At 41.6% G+C, this 18525-nt stretch overlaps 1 protein-coding gene across 1 annotated transcript in view; it reads left to right on the top strand.

Moving 5' to 3' along the window:
* Positions 1-18525, top strand: part of LOC138176190 (mucin-16-like) — a 101531-nt gene that overhangs the window by 6720 nt on the left and 76286 nt on the right. Inside the window, exons 4-15 of the mRNA XM_069106965.1 lie at positions 1885-2051; positions 2433-2471; positions 2978-3102; positions 3204-3271; positions 3591-3763; positions 4260-4295; positions 8327-8451; positions 9408-9525; positions 14085-14138; positions 14631-14755; positions 14861-14928; positions 15371-15543. Of these exons, the coding sequence (XP_068963066.1) occupies positions 1885-2051; positions 2433-2471; positions 2978-3102; positions 3204-3271; positions 3591-3763; positions 4260-4295; positions 8327-8451; positions 9408-9525; positions 14085-14138; positions 14631-14755; positions 14861-14928; positions 15371-15543 (1271 nt within the window). The remainder of the gene's footprint in view (positions 1-1884; positions 2052-2432; positions 2472-2977; positions 3103-3203; positions 3272-3590; positions 3764-4259; positions 4296-8326; positions 8452-9407; positions 9526-14084; positions 14139-14630; positions 14756-14860; positions 14929-15370; positions 15544-18525) is intronic.

Genomic DNA, 18525 nt, shown 5'->3' with positions numbered 1-18525 from the left:
TTAGTTACTGCCCCACAGGTGCCAAGTGTAGGGCTGGGTATGAAATATAAAGATAAAGCAGTCCTTGACCTCAAGGAGTTTATATTCTGTTGGTGCTAAGGGGATGCAATGTTACACAGATAAATGTGTGGGTGATCTGAGGAGAAAGAAAACACTGACAACTGGGAGGGATTGGGGGAGATTTTGCATCAGTGGCATCTGAGCCTGGCATCCCTGAAGGAGACTAAGGACTCCAAGAGGCAATGTTGAGGAGGGTGCACATTCCAGGCAATGGGAGAAATCTTATGCAAAGGTGTTATGCAAAATCTGAGTTCAAAGTAAGCTAGTTGGCCAGTGGTTTAGAATGCCAAGTGAGCAGGATAACCAACAGTCTGGAAATATGCACTGAAGTCAGATTGAGAATTTTGCAGGTCAGTCTAAGGGGTTTTGATTTAACGCTAGAGGAAATAGGGAGACACTAGAGGTGTTGAACAAGGGGGGGAGGGTGACAGTGGGAGATGTGTCTTAAGAAGATCCTTTTGGCAGCTGTGTGAAAGATGAATTGGACAGAGGGAGGGATGGTGGTGAATTTCAGGAATGGAGAGACTTAGGAGATTATTAGAAGCTGGGTTGTAGATGTGAGCCTTTGAATGAAAAAAAATGTGAAAGAGATGTTATGGAAATCATATGGACAATAATTGACTGGTTATGGGATGGAGAAAAAGGGAAGAGACAAGGATGACTCTGAGGTTTCAAACCTGGTGATTGGAAAGGCTGTGCTGCCTTTAAGAGAAATAAGGAAGTCTGGAAGAGAGCCAGGCTTGTGGAGGAGGTGACAGGGGGGAGGAAAGAGATACCAAATTCCATCTTGTATAGTCTGTGTTTGAGATGGCAGTAGTACACACAGATGGGGAGAACCTTTTTGTACTTAGTTCACCCAAAGACAAAGTTGGGACATTTCAAAAGTACATTTACCTAGTGGGATCACACACACACACACACACACACACACACACAAGGCTATGATGGGCAGACAATTTTCAAAAGATCCAACACAAATTGTAAATAATCACTTGGAAAACTGTCCAATCTCACTAATAATCAAGAGAGATGCAAATTAAACACTACTGAAATATTAACTAATAATAATCAAAATGGTAGAAATAATTCAAAGAAATGACACTCAAATTTGTGGATAAATAGGGATACTCATTGACTGGTGATGCTGTTGCAAAACTGCCAAATGTTTTTTGGAGCACAGACCATAAATATGTAGTAAAAGTAACAAAAATGATCAGATTCATCAAGTGATGAGCACATAAGAGCCAATCATAGAACGTGCTCCAAGATCCACATGAACATTGATTGCATCAGGTAAAAACCTTGCACATGCTCGGAAGGCCTGGGTTCCTTGGCCAGTCTTCCAAGAGTTCCAAAAGTTCATATGAAGATTAGGGTAGGATCCAGTGTACTAAAATTCTACAAGAGAAGTCAGCCTGGTAGAATAGGGGATCTAGGTGATACTGTACAAAGTATTTAATCCTTTCTGCTGTCTCCTACCTTCTGGAAGGAGTGCACCTAAATAGACTCAGGCCTTGTCCCGCAGGTCTCACCTGTCTCCACCTGTCCCAGCCTTTCCTTTATCACATAAGAGACTAGAGATTTCATTGGTCATGCCCAGTGCCTTGGGTTCAGGTCCCCTCTCTGACCCAGACTAGCTATGTGACACCAGGCAATGGTCTGAGTCTTTATGTTGCAGAGAAGATGCTGACCTGCATTAGTCAAGTAAGGTCTATGCCCTCAGCTCCTTAAATAATAGTTTGAGTCCCTTCTCACTGCAGTTAACTTTTTCATGCCTATGGCAAGCCAGATATTTCACAGTCATCGCCATGTGTCCTTTCTCAGGTCTGCACTAAATGGCACTGCAGTGAATGTCCTTTGTATGTATTGGAAATCCTCCACTCTTCTTAGCCTGGATGAGAGGAAAATGTATTGGACAATAAGCAAGCACACACATGCTATTACCAGGCTGGGTCCCTATGCCCTGGATGAGAAGAGCCTCTTTGTCAACGGTGAGTAGCCAACCCTGCCCAGGACTTGCAGTTCTGACTCCCTGCTTGATCCCACTCCTGTTAACGCCTCCCCTGTCAAAGCAATTTTCTGTGCCTCTGAGGATCCAGCTTTGCCTAGATGGCACCTGTCTTACTGAAAGTACTTTACTAGGATGTGTTTAGAGTCTGAGGAGGAGCAGACGACCCATAGAAGTCAGCCTAAGGACCCTAGAAGGGCAGATGGACTCCTGACCTGGAAACTATTTTGTGAAATCCTCTCTCTTAGCTGATACCCCATATTTTTTCAACTCCTTTGGCTTCAGATACTCTCTCTTCTGGTTCTCCTTAAACCTCTCCCCAAATCCTAATCCTTCCATACATGACTGTCCGCTCTTTCTGCAGGTTACAACTATCAGATGTCCCTCTCAACCTCCACAAGCCGTGAGTATTTTTATCCTGGGAGCAAACAGAGAACACCACTTGTCCATCCTGACCCTGTTCTCATAGCATTCTGGGAAGGAAATGATGGACCAAGGGTGTAAAAGAGAGAGGAAGGCACATGCATCATGTCCTTCTCATTCTCATTACCACAATTCAGTCCCCACCAGTTGACTGAGTGGCCAAGACAAATGTTGTCCATTTTCTTTTTGTCTTATGGTCCATAGTCCCTCCTTGTCCCATGGACATGGGGTCCACAAATTTCATTCATGATTATTTCCCTTCAGCTCCAGTGATAACAACTAGCCATCCAGCTACAGCGTCAGTTTCCTCAGGTAAGGTCTACTTCCATCTTCCATTCTCGATGGATCATGTTTGATCATGTTTGTTGAGAAATGCAATTAATAGGCCCAGGCCATTTCTTCCCAAGGACAATACCACCTGGGTGTCCCTGAAAATGCTGAAAGACACACAGGCAGCATTTTAGACATCTTTCCTCTTTCTTGTAGTTGGGGACTTGAGTTCTGAGTGTTTCACTCTGAATTTCACTATTGCCAACCTGACATATACGGCAGACATGTACCAAAAGGGTTCTAGCCAATTTAATTCAACGGAGAGTACCCTGAAGCATCTGGTGAGACATGACTCCCTTCTGCCCCCTTTTCCTAGCTGCTTTCCTCAGCCCTAGGTATTAAGGCTTGATCTAAAAGTCCCACTCTCTTCTTTCACTTCCAGCTTAATTCCTTGTTTGGAAAGACCAGCATTGGCCCCTTCTATTCTGGATGCAAATTGATCTTGTTGAGGTGAGATCCCTGGGAGTCACTGGCTTCATCAAGCATGGTTGCCCTTCAGAAAGATGTCTCTAGCCTGGTTTAATGTGGATCCAGGCTGATTTTTCAATTCCTCAATGAATTTATCGACATCCTCTTGCCACATAATCTCGGGCAAGTGAATTCAGACTTGTAATTTTGGCAGTTCCCCACAAAATCCCCCTTTCACCATCATACATTTCCATGTTTGCCTCAGGCTTCTCAGGGGTGGCTGTCCGTACTTTAGGAATCGTTATTAGGCTTTTCAGGTCCCACTTCAGGCTTCTGATGCCCGTTTTTGTCTCCTTCCCAGTCCTTTGAAGGGAGGAACAGCAACCAGAGTTATTTTCGCTTGTTCTTGTCGGCTAGATTCTGAGAACTCTTTCTTAGATAGAGAAAAGCTCTATTGGGAGCTAAGTGACCAGACCTGGAACATCACCAGACTGGGGCCCTACATCCTGGATGATAAAAGTCTATTTGTGAATGGTGAGCATAAGTGCTTTGCACATAGTAAATGCTTGATAAATACTTTTTCATTCATTCATTCATCCATCTATCCATCCATCCATTCAATGATAAGTAGCCTAGGTCTACAAATGAACTTCTTTGTTTTTATTCCTCATTTCAAGGGATGGGGCCACATTTCCCCACTTCACTCTCTCTTTTGACATCCAGATTTCTTTCTCTTCCTTTTCCAGTTACCAGGGATGCTATCACCCAGATTTCTTTAATGCTTTTTTTTAGGAAGCTGTCTCTAACACATAACTAGAGACTAAGCTGTTGGTGAGATCTTGGGAGGGGAGGAAATTTTTGTGCTTCCCTGAAGTACACTCAATCCCTGAGCCTGGATCTTCTTCCCTTTAATAACAGCACCAGTGTTGCCACTTTTGTCCCCAATTTCCTGATCCTATTGGCCCCAGATCTTCTGTCCTCAAAATTTTGTCTTTCTTTACAAGGTGGGTCTCTCTCTTTCTCTCCCCAGATTATAATCACCTGGCCTTTGCCTCCACCAAAACTCGTAAGTATTCAGTACTTCAACTTCCACACATGTCTAGGGCCCGTCTTAGGAAGGAAATGGCTCATTTATTCTACCCTCCATCCCCAACATTGAATTTAAGGATGGATAGAGAGGAACGGAGAAGGAAGGATGGAGGTGAACAAATTGCTGTGGTCTTCGAACTTTCCTGTTTCTGCCTCTAGCAACATCATTCTCTTGGTTCTATAAGATTTATTTCTGGGCCTCAGTTCTCCTCGGGTTGATCAAGCTTAGGATTGAGTTGACCCCCCCAAAACTCAACTCAGTCTTTGATCTGAGGAGGGACATCTTTCTCAGTGTCCCAAAGGGCTTCTAATGTCCCTCTAAAATGCTCTCATGGTGAAATGTTATAGTGGGTTCCATTGAGACAGTAAGATATAATAGAAAGAGCATCTTAAACCTGGAGTCAGGAGATGTTGTTTCAAATGCTGATTCCAATGTGCTTTGTGACCCTTCACAAATCACATAACTCTCTGAGCGTCGATTTCTTTACCTGTCCAATGGGAGCCGTAATGATTGCTATGTCTCCAGGTTGCTGTGAGGAAGGGATTTTGTAAATCTTAACTTGCTATCATAGAATTGGTGGGTGGTGGTGGTTGTCATACTTCTTCTCAATCATAATATTCCCTATGGCCCATGCCTTGGCCCTTTGTTATTCTAACTACACAACTCCCTTGGCATACTCTTCCAAAATCAGAGCTTCAATTTCCTCTCTGTGTTGAAGGTTCCAAAAGCATCATCTGTTTTTACATGAACTCCCAGCTCTACTTCTCCAAGTCCCTCTGTCCATTTTCAATTGATCATATGACTGCTGCCTGAAACAATATTCCCAGTTTGAATTCTTCCTCATGCCTTCCCTATCCACTAATTTTCCTATCATATGTATCACTATTTTACCCTTCCCTTAGGCTTCCAAGTGGAAAGTCTTTTCTGATCCATCCATCTGCTTCCCCTCTATCCAGTCAGTCACATGGATTCTTTGGAAGAATTACATCAAAATGCTTCCCTATTGCCACTAGCACCATACCTTGATTTGGGTTCTTAATAGTCTTATTCCTAGGTTGCTGCATCAACTTCTAAACTAGATTTTCCCCTCTAGGCTTTCTCACCTTCCAACACATGTGAAATATACTCAAATATTTCGATACTTAGAAGCATTTTGTCAACATTTACCATGTGTAGCAAACGCTTTTCTAAGTGATGGAAATACAAAGAAAAAGTGAAAATAATCCCTACCCTCAAGGAGCTTACAACGGGAGATACATATGTACCTGAGGTTACATATAAAATATGTAACAGAGTTTAGGAAAGGTAATCTAAGAGGGGATAGCATTAGCCATTGGAGAGGGCAGGAAAAGCTTCCAACTGAAGTTGGCCGAGCCCTGAGAAAAAAGCAAGTTATGGTTAGGAGAGGCAGAGGTGAGGAAGGATAATATTCCAGGTGTGTGGATGATACCCTTAATCCCCAGTGCATAAGCACAGAGGAAGAAAATTTGTTAATTCACAATTTTCAGCTTCGTAATGAAGAAAAAAATATTTAGAGCTGTGCTGCTAACTTTTTTCAGTGACTTTAGGAAGCATAGTTTATTTCTGAATGACAATCCAGAGAAGTTGAAGTTTTTGCACAATGTACTTCACTAAAGAGGAAACTCATATGGATAAAAAAAGCATCATTTTCAGCCTTTCTAAGACTGGTTATATTTTCTCCTTGACAGCTGTCTGGTTAAAGATGAAATATCTTCAGAGTCAAATAACCTCTTTTTAGTCACTTGATGATCTTATAAATGTGAATATTCCTTTCAGTGCCACAGATCTCAAACTATCAATGACTTCTTAACCTGGATAATCTTTATCTTATTAATCATTAACTCCATAGAAGATTCATTCAGTGCAGTGGAGGCTTTTCCCTAGAACTTTTCATACTCTGAGGTCACTGAGTTTATCCATCTGCTCTCCCTCTCTCATGCTTCATGACTAACCCACCTCCTTATGCAATCACACTCACTAGATGGTTTCTTTTATGCCACATCTTATGGGTGAGTCATCACGGGCACTGTGCTGCAGACTAATTATCTCTGCCATGTCTCCATTGTCGTGTAGCTACAATTTTATTCCTTCAAAACTTGTGTTGTTCCATGATAGCATCAATCTTGCAAAGGAATGGCCTTTTTGTATCATAGACTAATTTGGGATCATTAAAAGCATTACATAATTCCCCAGAAGCAAACCAGCCAACTTCTTCCTCCTTTTATCCAAGACACAAATCAATCACTACATAATATTAACACAGTCATCTTCTATAAACTAAGCTTTTGGGGCAGCTAGGTTGTGTAGTGAATAGAGCACTGGCCCAGGAGTCAGGAGAACCTGAGTTCAAATATGGCCTCAGACACTTGACACTTACTGTATGTGTCATCTTCCCCTGGGGAGGTGCTCTGGGTCTCCAAAGATTTCTTCTCTACACATTGGATCATAAATTCTGTTTCCTCTAGTTTCACAATACCCAAGTCCAAAGGTGTCACTTCTCCTTTCTCTCCTAGCCCTCCAGAGGACATATGTTTTGGGGTTTCTATATCGAACCAGTTCTATTCTTAACATCCATCCAAGTCACAACCCCAGTTACCTCACCTCTCCCCCCGCCCCCGCAAAAAGCAATACAAACAAACTAAGCTTTTTAATCCATGTTTTGCTGCAGAATAAAACAAACCCCCAAACCACCTACTTTAGGACATGGCCCACTCAGACATGGTACACTAAAAGCTGTACTTATGTACAAGATGCTTTTTGGGTAAACAGAGCAAGGCAATTGAGGTTAAGTGACTTGCCCAAGGTCATGCAGCTAATAAGTGTGTCAAGTGTGTCCAAATCTGGATTTGAACTCAGGTCCTCCTGACTCCAGGGCCGATGCTCTATTCATTACACCACCTAACCACCCCAGTAAGCATCTTTTCAAAAAGCCATAGCTCATAAGCCATTATCCAGGACTGCTTTTCTGCTACTTTTTCAGTGAACTGTAGCTACTTAGTGACCTCTTCAGTGCAGAACAGTGGTTACAGCTCTTTGGTAGGCTAGAGAAATTTCAACCTACTGATGAATCAGATCCACAGCTTCACCTAGTTGGCACAGCAAACAGCTTTCAGGTCAAGGGGACTGCTTTGCTTGTCCTGCAGCGACAGCTCCTCCAGAACCACCTGATATATGAATTATTCCCTCATTAGATTCCTTTCAGCACCAATCATGTTCATAGTTATATGGCCATGTAGACTACTGAGATTGACTCAGAAAGATTGGGAAGCATAAGGAGCAACTGGAGACATTTTCCCATCTTTGCTGTGGTTATAGCCACTCTTGCTGCATTACAGTGATTCACTCTCACCATTTTGGATTAAAGCCCTTTGGATTGGCTTTCAGGAAGTTCTTTGTCAGGCCTATCATTGTATTTAATCTATTCAACACTACTCTCCAAAAGGCACTCCTCCAATCAGTCTTATCTCCCCTTATTCATTTTTGTAGACTTGAGTAAGTCTTCTTCTCTTTGGGCTATAGTTTCATTTGCCTAAAATTAAGGGCTTGGATTCAATAACTAAGAAAATAAGGTTCTTTCCAGCGCTAATAGGCTATGAGATTCTGAATATTTCTTGCCCATGAATGCTACATGCTTGATTCTGACTCTACAAGGGTAAAATAAACTCAATTATGATTTCTATGATTACATCTTATCTAAACTTTGTATTTACTCCAGTGTTCACCACAGTCCACATTATTATGTCAAAGATGCATAATGTATCCTTTCTACAAATTAGTTCTAGATATTTGCCCAAGGATTGGAGGGGTCAAGTGACCTGCCACTGGTCACACAGCTAGTGTCAGAAGTGAAACCAGGTCTTCCTGAGTCCAAACACAGGCACAGACCCAGTACGGCTTATTGCTCCTCTACTCCACACACAAGAGGCACTAGACAAATGTCAGCCCAAGTTGAAAACCTGGGTTTCTCTCTCCCTCCTTTCCTGTAGCCATGGAATCCAGTCTGCAGCCTTTTATAGTGAATTTCACTATCACCAACCTCCGTTATGCAGCAGAGATGGGACTCCAGAATTCAGTTAAATTCAATATCACAGACACTGTCATGCAGCATCTGGTGAGATTTCCTACTTCTAGCTCTCCTGCCTACTTTCCCTCATGTCCTGACCATCCACTTGACATGCTAACCCTTTGTTTCTTTTTTTTAAACCAGCTTGGTCATGCATTCAAAAATAGTAGTATTGGCTCTCTGTATGCTGGATGCAAATTGACTGAACTCAGGTGAGGCAACCAAGGTGGGGGCTTCCCCTGGGGAGGTGCTCTGGGTCTGAGCCACAGACTCCAAAGATTTCTTCTCTACATATTGGATCATAAATTCTGTTTCCTCTAGTTTCACAATACCCAAGTCCAAAGGTGTCACTTCTCCTTTCTCTCCTAGCCCTCCAGAGGACATATGTTTTGGGGTTTCTATATTGAACCAGTTTTATTCTTAACATCCATCCATCCATCCACTCAGCAGCATTTATTTAGTATTATCTATGTTCTGGACACAATAGTAGGCACTGGGGATAAAAAGGCAAAACAAAACTAAACATTCTCCCACCCACAAAAAACCCCCAAACAGTCCATGTCCTCAAGGAGCTTACATTCTTTTAATGGGTAAGCAAAGGAGTCATTGCAATCTGAGCACAATTTTGGCTATGCTTGAGTCCTTTCTTGGTTCTATTGATCCTAATTTCATTGGAGTCAAAAGATCTGAGTTCAGATTCCAGCTTTAAAACATATTAACTGTATGAACTTGGATGAGTAACTTGACCTCCCTTATCTCATGTTCCTCATCTGTAGAGCAGAGAAGATAACACATGATCTTCTTTATAAAGTTGCTTTAAGGGAGCCCTTTGCACTGTCAATAAAGAAATGAAAAGTTATCATTACTTTTTTCTCACTTTAAAAATACTTGCAAAGAACTGTATCCTTTCCAGTATTTCTAGGTTTATCAATAGTATCTCCTTTCCTAGGCCTGTGGAGAAAGGATCACATACAGCTGTGAGTGCTGTCTGCACTTATCATCAGTTCACCAACAGCACTGATTTGGATGCCAAACAGGTTTTCCATGAGCTGAGCAATCAAACTCATGGCATCCGGCAATTGGGCCACTACTCACTTGATAAAGACAGTCTTTTTATTGATGGTAAGCAGCCTCATGAAGGGAAGGCTTAATCCCTCCCCCCTCTCTCCCCATCTCTGCCTCTGTCTCTTTCTCATCTGTTTTAATCTGAAAATTAGCCTTTTCCCCGACATTTCTACTATGAACAAGGTTCTAATCTCATTCAGAAACTCAGAAGACAAAAATACAGGCTCTAGAGACCATACTAAGGAATGGTTCTACTAAGAAACTACTATTATTCTCCTAAGGAATGATTTTCTCAGAGATTTTTGGTTTGCTCTCAACTGATGGCCCCTATAGAACACTGTCCTTGGTCCAGTCTTGTTCAACATTTTTATCAATGGCTTGGAAAGAAGCATAATGGAAACCAATTATAGATGTCTTGAGACTATGAGAGAAAAGGAGTTGATATGTTGGGTAGAACCAGAATCCAGAAAGTTGAGATAGTGTGACAAATTTAACAAGGTAAAATTTAATAGGAATAAGTGTAAAATTCCATATCAGTATAGAATAGGGAAGACATTGTTATCTATTATAACAATTTCTGGGATGATATCCTGGGCGTCTTGTTGAGCTAGAAGACAACAGTTTTACATGGCAACCAAAAAATCTCTGACCCTGTGAGTCTATGTGGAAAGTATTCTAGGATTTATTTATTTTTTTATTTTATTATATTTTTATTTTATTTTATTATATCTAATATTTATTAAGTGTCTAGGAGGAATTGAGGTAGTAGTCCTGGTTCTTTGTTGTGGTGGTGGTTGTTCATTTAATATTTTATTCTTCACTTATTATATGTAAAAACAATTTTTAACATTTGTTTTTTTTAATTTTTGAGTTCCAAATTGTCTCCCACTCTCCTTCCCCCATTCTCATTAAGAAAGCAAGCAATTTGATATAGGTTATGCATGCTCAGTCATGAAAAACACATGTGACAATACTGTTGTTCTTTGTAGTGCTGTGTACTGTCCTGGAACCATGTCCACTATTCAGCGGACAATAAAGTGTGGGAGCTCAGTCAAGTTCAGTAGCATTGACTGTCATATGAGATGGTGAGGTGGTCTGACTTTAGGGATCAGCTACTTATATGTATAGAATGGTACAATCTTGACGGAAAGTCACTGGAAGCTGTGCTTAATTGAAGAAACTCGAAATGTTTAGTACAGAGAAGAGAGGAATGGAGGGATTGTCCTGGGCAGATGACACAGATTTGACTTAGCCCTATAATCTAAGCAAGAACTTACTAGCCCTCAGGGCTGTCCCTGTCCCAAAGTGGAAGACTCTGCTTTAAGATGTAGGGCTTGAATTGTCCATATACCTGAAATCTTCTAGGCAGAGGTTGAATGGTCACTTGGGGTTTTTATAAAGGAAATTCTGGTTCATGTTGAAATTTGATATGAGACCTTCCATGCCCTTTCCACATCTGAGATTCTAGGCAGGGAGCTTGTGTAGGTTTCTGATGTCATTTTGTGGGTTATTTACTCTTGTCCTAGTTCCCTCTGGCTGGAGGAAAATTCCATCAAATGTCCTCAGTCATCTTCATGAAAGACTGCATGTGGGAAATGTGCTAGATTTGGAGTTGGGGATCTGGATTCAGGTCCTGGCCCTGCCACCTGTTGCCCGTGTGATCTGTGTGATGAAAAGTTAGCTTTTCTTAGTGGATAGGGCACTGAATTTGGAGTCAAGAACATCTTGTTCAAATCTGACCCTTAGACACTCACTAGCTGGGTTTGATTGAGCAAATCCTTCTAATAATGATAATTGCCTAATGATAAAATAATAGTAATAGCATTTATTAACACTGTATATGTTATCTCATTTGGTCCTCACAATAACGCTGTGAAGGAGGGGCTATTATTATCCTAATTTTCCATGTGAGGAAACTGAGACTGAGAGTTTAAGACCAGCTAGCAAGGTTCTGAGTCAGAGTTCCAATTCAGGTCTTCTTGACTCCAAGACCAGCACCCAATCCAGTCTGCTGCTCTGAAGGATAAGTCACTTAGCTTCTCTGAACCTGTTTCCTCATCTAGAGAAGGACGCGGTTGCATCAGAGAGCCTCTGAAGTCCTTTCCAATTTTATTTTATGATCCTAAGCTTCCCATCTCACCAGGAGAATAATGAGAGCAGCTACATAAACCATTCCTATTTTCCTATATGCCAGAGTGAAGAGAATGCATTGTTACAGGCACGTAGCTTCTCTTTCTCTCATTCCTATTTCCCCCAAGTTGCAAGCTTCCTGTTCCCCCTATCTCATTCCAGAGACTTAAGGCTGTCCTTCAATAAGCAGTTCTGTCTCCCAAGTGATCAGGTACATCAGATTGAATCCTGTTTCCCTGGGTCTTGTAGTCTGAGCTTTCCTTTTTTCTCTTCTGCCATGTCGGACTCACTCCTCTCATTTTCTGTCTTTTGGTTTTCAGGTTATAATGAACGTGGTCCAGAACAACCCCTTCCTGGTAAGTATGTTGACACTCTAATCTCATCATAATCATGGGCTACGTGGGAACCCTGAACCTTATTCCTTTCTTTACCCCTGAAATTGGAACCCAGTGCCTTTGCCCAATCCCCTGAGCCAGTAATCCATTCAGTTATTATGAGAAAGGAATCCAAGAAGTAGATTTAGGAGCTTTTGGGAAGTAATGAGGAAGAAAGACCTCCTATCACTGGAGGCTAAAGGATCACTTGTCAGGGATGTTGGAGTGTGCAGGTGTTCTTCAACTAGATGTACTCTGAGCATCATTTCAGCTCTGATATTATATGATTTGGTAATTCTGTGAAGAAAAGGCCCTAGTGAAGGGAAAGAGCGCTCAATATCCTTCCAGTCCCTCTTGCCCTTGACCTTGGCCTCATGTTCCAATATTTCCACTTCCTTTGTTAGATATTAGGTAGAGATGACTTGTTAAACTGTCTTCTCAATCAATAATTTACTCAGCAAACCTTTATTAAGTTTCTATCTATTAGTCACTGAGCTAAGTGCCCTATTTTTTAAAATTTTTGCTCTGAAAGGTGTTTACATTCGATTGCAGAGGAATACAGGTCCTCTGTCTGAGGCTGCATGGTGATAACTTAGCAAGGCATCCCCATGGGATAGTCAGGGGAATTAATGATGGACCTCAGTTCTTTAGGATAATTTTTTTTTCAGAATTTATTTTTCATTTTCAACATTCATTTCCACAAGATTTTGAACTCCAAATTTTCTCCCCCCTCCCACCCTCACCCCAAGATGTCAAGCAAACTGATTACTCCTTCCCCTATTCTGCCCTCTCTTATATCCCCTCCCAATCCCACCCTCTATTCCCTTACCCCTTACTTTCTTGTAGGGCAAGCTGGATTTCTATACCCCGTTGTCTCTATATCTTATTTCCTTGTTGCATGTAATATTTATTTTAAAAATTTTGAATTCCAGATTCTCTCTCTTCTTCCCTCCTTACTCACCTCCCTTGGGAAGACAAGCAATTCAAGATAGGTTATATGTGTGTAGTTATTCAAAACATCTCCATAGTAGTCATGTTGTGAAAGACTAACTCTATTTTCCTCCCTCCTATCCTGCCCCCATTTATTCTATTTTCTCCTTTGACCCTGTCCCTTTTTAAAAGTGTTTGGTTCTGACTACCCCTTGCTCCAATCTGCCCTCCCTTCTATCATCCTCCCCCCTCTTATTCCCTTCTCCCCTACTTTCCTGTAGGGTAAGATACCCAACTGAGTGTGTAGGTTATTCCCTCCTTAAGCCAAATTCAGTGAGAGTAAGGTTGACTCATTATTCCCTTTCACCTCCATGTCCTTCCCCTCCATTGTAATAGCTTTCTAAGAGGGATATTTTAAAGGAGAACTCATGGTGGTGTCCCTTGTACCTCTAAATGTCACTCTACTCACAATGTCACCAGCAGGGCACTTTATCCATGTCCTTAGGAAAAGATGCTCCTGTAGGAACCCAGGCAGCCAAGTCAACCAGAAGTGTTTGTCCACATGCATCCAGTCAGTCGTTTGTCAAATACTTACCAGGAATTTCCTACATGTGGAAGACTGAATTAATGACCACATAAATATTGGAATGACCCCACATAGTTGTAGGCCACAGTGGTCTCTGTCACTCTTCAATGTCACTGCTTTTTCTTAATTTTTTACACCTTTTGGTACACCCACTGTATCATCATTTATAAGTCTCAAGGCATCCTCAGGGCCTGGAACCTCCACAGACAGAAATTTGGCAACATTAGTAAGTACTCTGGGGAATGTCCACTGGGTCCTCCATGGAAGCTGAGGAGAGAATATGATGATGAAAATGAAAATGACCTTAAATCTTAAGATCACATCACTCTCAGAAATGGTCACCTTCCAAACAAGGGCAAACCAGTATTTGGAACTTGGTGTAGATAACACCTTGGGTAGGCTAGGGTGACCTTGGTATGGTGCATATCTCAAAGTCCTTTCCTCCAAAACACACAGCCCCCCACCCCCTACCCCACCACACACACAAGAAGAAGACAAATGTTTCTGGCAGTTGATTTAACAGTTAATCAAAAAATATTCCCGTAGTCCTTTGAAGTGAGACCATGTTTCCAATGCAAAACCTAAAGAAAGTGAAGGCCTGGGGCATTCTAGACAGGAAGCACAGAGTCTGTCTAGTTTTGTCAGTAGCAGCCTATTATACAAATCTCTCTTTCCTCCTGTGGTCCCTGAGCCTCACCCTACATGCTTTATGTCCTAATCAAGGGACTCTGTGACTAAGTGAAGCTGATCGTTTTTCTCCCATATATAATATAATATTCTCCACCCTGTGGCTTTCTCAATGATTTCCGTTCTTCATAATTTATCCTCAGCTCCAGTGAGAACCACTGTTGCTCCCGACAGAACTACATCACCATCATCTAGTACCTCAGGTACAAAAGGTGCACATACTATGCAGTGTGTTACTGTGTTTAGCTTGAAATTGAGAAGAATGGGAGGGGCATAGGCAAGGAAGGTTTGGGAAATGGTAGAGGTTCCTTAATATAGATGTCAATGGGCCATGGAGTATGAGTTTCCCTTTCAAGAAAGAATAAGACAATACAAGTCTAGGGTGTCATAGGGTCTATTTGTTTGATGTGCACGTGGCTCAGGCATGGCTCTTCTGTTTCCCTCCTTTGTTACAGATAGTAGATATAGCCTGGGACTCTTCACATTGAACTTTACTATAACAAACTTACGCTGTTTGGAAGACATGAATTACCCTGGCACTGGGATTTTTAATTCCACTGAGAGAATGCTTCAACTTCTGGTAAGATTCCATGGGCCCTGCCCAACCCCACTTCTGCAGGGCAAGCTTCTTCACTGTGGGGGGTAAAAAGCTGTTTACTCATTGCTCTTCTTATTTCCTTGACAGCTGAACCCATTGTTCAAAGAAAGCAGCATCAGTTCCTCCTACGTTGGATGTAAAACAATTGCACTGAGGTGAGACCTTAGAATAAAATCTGGAGACCTTAGATCATCTCCCTTAGTCCCACAGGTTCATTGCTAAGGTTCAGGGGGGTCAAATAACAGAGGCAGTATCCCCACATAGTGTCCATTTCCTCAATTTTCAGTTCTGAAATTGGTTTCCTTCTCATTCTCTTTATTCCTGGGTCCTTAGGAAAGTGATTCCACTTGTCTTTCATGATTGGGAACAAATTAGTGTAACATCTTGTGTGTGAGAGAAATATTTCTCTTTAGGGGGATATTTGTGGCTGTGCATCTATCTTACCCACACAAGGAATGGGAGTTTTTCCACCATCATGGGGTCGCTATCAGCCTTTTTGATGTCACTTAATTTCAGTTTAACTCTCCCCACTCTCTCTGTCAAACAAATCTCTCAGCATTTAATCTTGGGGGCCTCAACAATTGTTTTCTTCCACAGATGTCTGAGGGGTGGGTCAGAGACTGGAGTGAATTCTGTGTGCACCCATCGAGGGGGACCAACCAATCCTTCTCTAGACAAGGAGAAGTTGTATTGGGAGTTGAGCGACCAGACTGATGGCCTCACCAGACTGGGCCCCTACATTCTGGAAAGAAAAAGTTTCTACCTTGGTGGTAAGATTCTTCACTGGGACAATAATTGACCCCTTTCTCTCCAGCATAAGTTCCGTAATGAGAGCATAGTTCCAACATTAGTATCCTTTTCTTTAATTCCCAGAATGATTTAGGTCCTAATCCCCCCAAACTCAATCCTCCCTTGTCCAGGCACCTGCACCAAATGTGCCACATCCTTCCTTGGTTAATGTAGCCAATTTCTGTCATTGTCTGAAATGTTTTCATTAGTGCCAGGTCCTGGCTCTGCTTTTGGTTCTTTTAGAGGCAATATTTTAGTATTATTAGATAAAATCATAGGTGGAAGAAAATGTGCAAAGGTCAGGAAACCAGGAGGGTCAAGTGGCTAACAATGTTAGTCCAGAATTAAAAATCAATAAAGATGAGAAAGGTGCATCACCTCTAAGAAGCTGACATTTAACAAGAGCAAGGTAAAAATATGGATGTAGACTTACAAAGCGAATGAGCCAGACGACAATGGGGACGTGACAAGAAAGAATTCACATTGAGAAGAATTTAGAAGAGTTTAGCTGATTGAAATCTCCACATGGTCCAGTAGTGTGAGGGAACCCTCCAATTAGTCCACATAAAGACAAATATAGACCCTGTAAAAAGAAAGAAAGTTGTTTCACTGTCCTCTGGCCTGATCAGCCCCCGTTTACAATATTCTGTTGTGTTCTGAGGATTCATGCTTTAGGAAGAACATACACAGAAAGAAAATGGCCATCACGGAAAGTTAAAACTATGTGGTAAAAGGATTATTTGATGGAACTTGGTGTGTTTAGTACAAATTAAAGAGATTTAATGATTTTTCTCCAAATATTCAAGGGCCTCTAATGGAGCAAAGCATTTCACATCCTTCAACTTGACCTCAGAGTGTAGAATTATAAGTATTGTGTGAAGGTTGCTTTGTAATGTATTTAGATTTATATTAAGGGAAAAATTTTCCACTAATCATAGCCATTCAAAAGTAGAATGCACTGTCTTAGGAAAGAGTGTCAGTCCCCTTATGGAAGGTTCTCATGCTAAGACTAAATGGCATTTTGCTGGAAAATTAGAAGAGTTCTTCTATAAGAAGCTTGGACTACAATGAATTAATAAATAATTACTGTCGTGCATAAGGGTTCTTTCCTGCTCTTAGATTTGCCCAGGATAGTCAGTAGGTGGCTTGGTCTTTGCTATGTTTCTGTAGGTGCCACTAAAAATGAAATGAATCAGAGATCTCTTTGCTTCAACTGAATCCCCAAAGCTATAAGGGTCCATGTTACCTCTGCCTTCAATGGCAGAACTTCATGGAACAGAGTAAAGAAGCACCCAGAAGAAGGCTAATGTCCTCCCTTAAGGGTATGACAAGCGAACTCATACTCTTGTGTTCACTTCATGGCTAAGGCTCAGGGTGGGCAAGCACCAAAGGCAATGCCTCCACCCAGTGGCCATTTTCTACATTTTCAAATCAGAAAATGGTTTCATTCCCAGTGTCTTCATTCTTGGGTCCTTAAGAAAGTGATTCCTCTTGTCTGTCATGATTAGCCCCAAATACAAACATGCTGATAGCTCTTGATGCCATCCTAGCCTCTATGGAATTTCCTTCTTCTTTTCTGATCTCCTTCATTACATGTAATTTGGCTTTACAGGTTACAGTGAGTACCATACCCTGCATCTCATAACCAGTAAGTTTTTTGATATTCAAATCGAATTTTAGTCCCATGTTCCTTCCACTTTAGTCACTCCTGGGGTCTTTAAAAAGGATTTCTCCACCTCCCCTCGAAAAGGACTGTTCTGAGACATAGCAAATTTCCCACCGATAGAAATCATCATGAAGACACATGATGTTAAAAATTCTTCAGAAGAGGGCTAGATGCCCTCTGAGGGCTTTTCTTGTACTGAAATCCTATGAAGAAAATGTCCCACGTGGGAAAAATGGGGTCTAGGTCCTTCTGGACCTTCATGATCCAGAGATACTGTTACATTCCCTGGCATTCCAGGTCCTCTTGTCTGAGGCTGCATGGTGGAATAAGGCATCCCCATGGGGTGTTCAGGGAAATTAGCAGTTGATCTGAGCTGCTTAAGAGAGAATTTCTGAAGGAGATCTCATGGTGGTGTCCCCTGTACCTCTAAATGCCACTTCTCCTCACAGTGTCACAAGCAGGGTACTTCAGACATGTCCTTATGAAAGACTGCTCCTGTGAGAACCCAGGCAGCCAAGACAACCAGAAGTGTCTGGCTACATTCATTCAGTCAGTCCTTTGTCAAATACTTATAAGGGATTTCCTACATGTGGAACACTGATTTAATGACCACATAAATGCTGGGATGACCCAACAGAGTTAAAGGCCACAGGGGCCTCTGTCACTTTTCAATGTGTCCTCTTCTTCATTTTTTTACAGCTTCTGGTTCACCCACTGTGTCATCCTTTACAGCATTTGAGGCATCCCCAGAGCCTGGATCCTCCACAGGTAGAAAATCGGCAACATTAGTAACCTGGGAAATTTCCACTGGTCCCATATGAAAGCTGGGGAGAGAATATCATTATGAAAAGGAAAATTGCCTTAAGCCTTAAAAATCACCTCATTTTAAGATATACTTGCTTTCCAAACAAAAGGAAAAATTTGTGAATTTTTGGCCATTGATTTAAGAGCTAATCAAAAAATGTTCCCATAGTTCTTTCAAATGAGACCATGTTTCCCAAACAAGACATAAAGGAAGTGAAGGCTGGGGGAATTCTAAACAGGAAGCACAGAGGCTGACCAGTTTTGCCAGTAGCAGTCCATTACACAAAGAGCTCTTTCCTCCTATAGTCTCAGTACCACCCTCACAGATTTAAGTCCTACACACAGGATTCTGTGACTCAATGAAGTAGATAATATTTCTCTCACATCCAATATGAAATTGTCCACACTGTGGCTTTATCAATGATTTATCTTCATGATTTATCCTTAGCTCCTGTGAGAACCTCCATTGCACCTGACACCTTGTCAACTACAT

The sequence above is a fragment of the Petaurus breviceps genome, unplaced genomic scaffold, assembly GCF_028583685.1.
Source record: "Petaurus breviceps papuanus isolate PSGF00001 unplaced genomic scaffold, PetGlider_PUasm1.0 103, whole genome shotgun sequence".
Classification (NCBI taxonomy): Eukaryota; Metazoa; Chordata; class Mammalia; order Diprotodontia; family Petauridae; genus Petaurus; species Petaurus breviceps.
This window is presented reverse-complemented; position numbering and strand designations above follow the sequence as displayed.